The sequence below is a fragment of the Nestor notabilis genome, unplaced genomic scaffold, assembly GCF_000696875.1.
Source record: "Nestor notabilis isolate BGI_N333 unplaced genomic scaffold, ASM69687v1 scaffold6733, whole genome shotgun sequence".
In the NCBI taxonomy this organism is placed as follows: Eukaryota; Metazoa; Chordata; class Aves; order Psittaciformes; family Psittacidae; genus Nestor; species Nestor notabilis.
The window spans coordinates 1-2,657 of NW_009920511.1; the positions used below are offsets into that span (position 1 = coordinate 1).

At 53.9% G+C, this 2,657-nt stretch overlaps 1 protein-coding gene across 1 annotated transcript in view; it reads left to right on the forward strand.

Annotated features, from left to right (window-relative positions):
* The first annotated feature begins 6 nt into the window (after nt 1-6).
* The window catches only part of LOC104402739 (sarcoplasmic/endoplasmic reticulum calcium ATPase 3-like), a 9,698-nt gene continuing 7,047 nt past the window's right edge, over nt 7-2,657 (forward strand). The window contains exons 1-5 of the mRNA XM_010010696.1: nt 7-93; nt 186-406; nt 1,105-1,307; nt 1,417-1,502; nt 2,125-2,258. Of these exons, the coding sequence (XP_010008998.1) occupies nt 91-93; nt 186-406; nt 1,105-1,307; nt 1,417-1,502; nt 2,125-2,258 (647 nt within the window). The 5' untranslated portion in view covers nt 7-90. The remainder of the gene's footprint in view (nt 94-185; nt 407-1,104; nt 1,308-1,416; nt 1,503-2,124; nt 2,259-2,657) is intronic.

Consider the following 2,657-nt stretch of genomic DNA (forward strand, 5'->3'; position numbering starts at 1 on the left):
TGCCGCGATGCCCGCTGCTTCGCCCGCGTGGAGCCGGCGCACAAGTCCCGCATCGTCGAGTACCTCCAGTCCTTCCACGAGATCACCGCCATGGTGAGTCCTCCAGGGACACCCCACCACCCTCTGGTCCCCACCTCTCTGCCCGGTCCCATCCTTTGCGCTCCATTAATCATGGCTTCATGCAGACGGGCGATGGTGTCAATGATGCTCCAGCACTGAAGAAAGCAGAGATTGGCATCGCCATGGGGTCAGGCACGGCCGTTGCCAAGTCAGCCGCCGAGATGGTGCTCTCTGATGACAACTTCTCCACCATCGTGTCAGCCGTGGAGGAGGGCAGGGCCATTTACAACAACATGAAGCAGTTCATCCGCTATCTCATCTCCTCCAACGTCGGGGAGGTCGTTTGGTGAGAGCCCCCCACACTGGCCACCACACTGGGGGGAGAAGCAGTGGGAACAAATGACCTGTGGTCCTGTCCATATCCCCTACTCCTGCCATCATGTGGTGCCCAAAACTAACCCTGGGTACCAAATGGAGCAGCTATGCCTTGTCTCGTTCCCCACGTGCAAGGGACTTGCAGTTTTATAGTCATGCAACCTCCCAGGAACTGTTTAGTTAATCCATCGCCTATTTAAGCCCAGTGTCTAAGGTGGGTGCAGATACTTGTGCACAGGCTGTTGTCACCAGGTCACACCAATGCACTTTGCATCAGGTCCTGGGTCGCTGTCCCCATCCCTCCCAGTAAATCAGTGCTGACCTCAGCAACATGGGCACAGCTTTGGGATCACTTGGGCATCGTTAGCCCTTGTGTTTCAGGAGGGGTGTCTGAGCTGGGAACTGGAACCCCCGCAGCCATGGGGACATAAGTGGTTGGGTTTCAACTGCAAAGCAGATTTTAATAGCAACAGGAATATGTTTTAGCTGCAAAATTCACTCCTGGACTTCAGGTTCCTGACTCGGGGGCTGCAGGTTCATCTGCAGGGCTTTGGGTGAATATTGAGTGTGGGGTATTTGGATCCAGTGTACCTGCTTGCTCTGCCCTTTCATGACACGGGCACTTTCTCTGGCTCATCTAATCCAGCATCTCTGGTTTTTACCCTGCAGCATCTTCCTTACAGCCATCCTGGGTCTGCCCGAGGCCCTCATCCCCGTGCAGCTGCTGTGGGTGAACCTGGTGACGGACGGGCTGCCGGCCACCGCGCTGGGCTTCAACCCCCCTGACCTGGACATCATGGACAAGCAGCCCCGCAACCCCAAGGAGCCCCTCATCAGTGGCTGGCTCTTCTTCCGCTACCTGGCTGTCGGAGGTGAGCCTCTGTGGGCACCATGAGCAGGGGATGAGGATGGGCATGTTGTGCCATGGGGCAGGGACCCCTTGCTGGATGCTGGAGGTAAGGGTGTCTCTCTTGGCTGCAGTGTACGTGGGCCTGGCCACAGTGGGTGCTGCAACTTGGTGGTTCCTGTACGACGCTGAGGGACCTCAGGTCTCCTTCCATCAGCTGGTGAGTTGGGAGGGGAACGGGCTGACATGTTGAGCAGGTGGGTGATGGCATGGAGTCAGGCACTGGGATATTTCCTCCACCTTTCTTCTCTGGTTGTTGCAGCGTTCCCAAATTCCTGGTGGAAAAGACAAAAAATAAAAGCAAATTCTCTCCCCCAGACTTGTTTCCAGCCTTGCTCCTGCCAGTGACAAGCATGGTGGGGAAAACAATTCAAACGAGCTGAAAGTAGCTCCTCTGCCTGATCCCACATTGAAAGGGATCAATTTTTCATTACTGCAGGTCCAAAGAAGGTGGTGGGAAAGCAGGTGCCATCACACCCCAGTGTCACATGCAACGGAAGATGTATTTTTGATGGAGATGTGTGTGTGCTCAAAGCTTATTCACTGCACGTGAAAATCTCTAAGCCCCTACCTAGCCACAACCCTAAAGCCCCAGCCACAGCAGAAGCTGGGTCACTTTAGACAGTTTTATCAGTTGCTCTGCACTGTGGGATATTTAACAACAATCCTAATAATCAAGGTTCATCATGTGCCCCCAACCAGTCACCCTCTTCCTCATTTTTCCTGCCTTTCCTACGCTGCTGCTCTGCAGTGTATTTACCAGCAGTTTCCTGTGCCAACAGAGGAACTTCATGAGGTGCACTGAGGACAATCCCATCTTTGAAGGAATCGACTGTGAGATCTTCGAGTCCCGATACCCGACCACGATGGCTCTGTCTGTGCTGGTGACAATAGAAATGTGCAATGCTCTGAACAGGTAGGGTGGCCAAAGGGTTGCTCTGAACATGCTGTGCATGACCTAGTTTGTGAAGGGCCTCTTTGAGCAGCTCTTGGTAGTCTGAGGGCTTTGCTTTGGCTCAAAAGAGCCACTTGGAGCATCCTCACAGAGGACCCCTGGGTTTGCTATACAGAAACTTCTCTAAGCCAGTGTGCTGCTGCTGGTAGTGGTGGAGGAAGGTCTGGATCCACATCTGTTAGTGGTTTTATTCTGTTAATGACCAGTCCTAATCCATGCATGGCTGGTTGTGTTGGGATGGGTGTCCAGATCCACTTCACAGCAAAGCCTGAAGATGGACAGTCTGGAAGAGAAGGGCTATAGCCTTGTACCTTGGAGAGGAATGGGAACCCCCAGCTTGGGCAGGGGCAGACGGTTGCT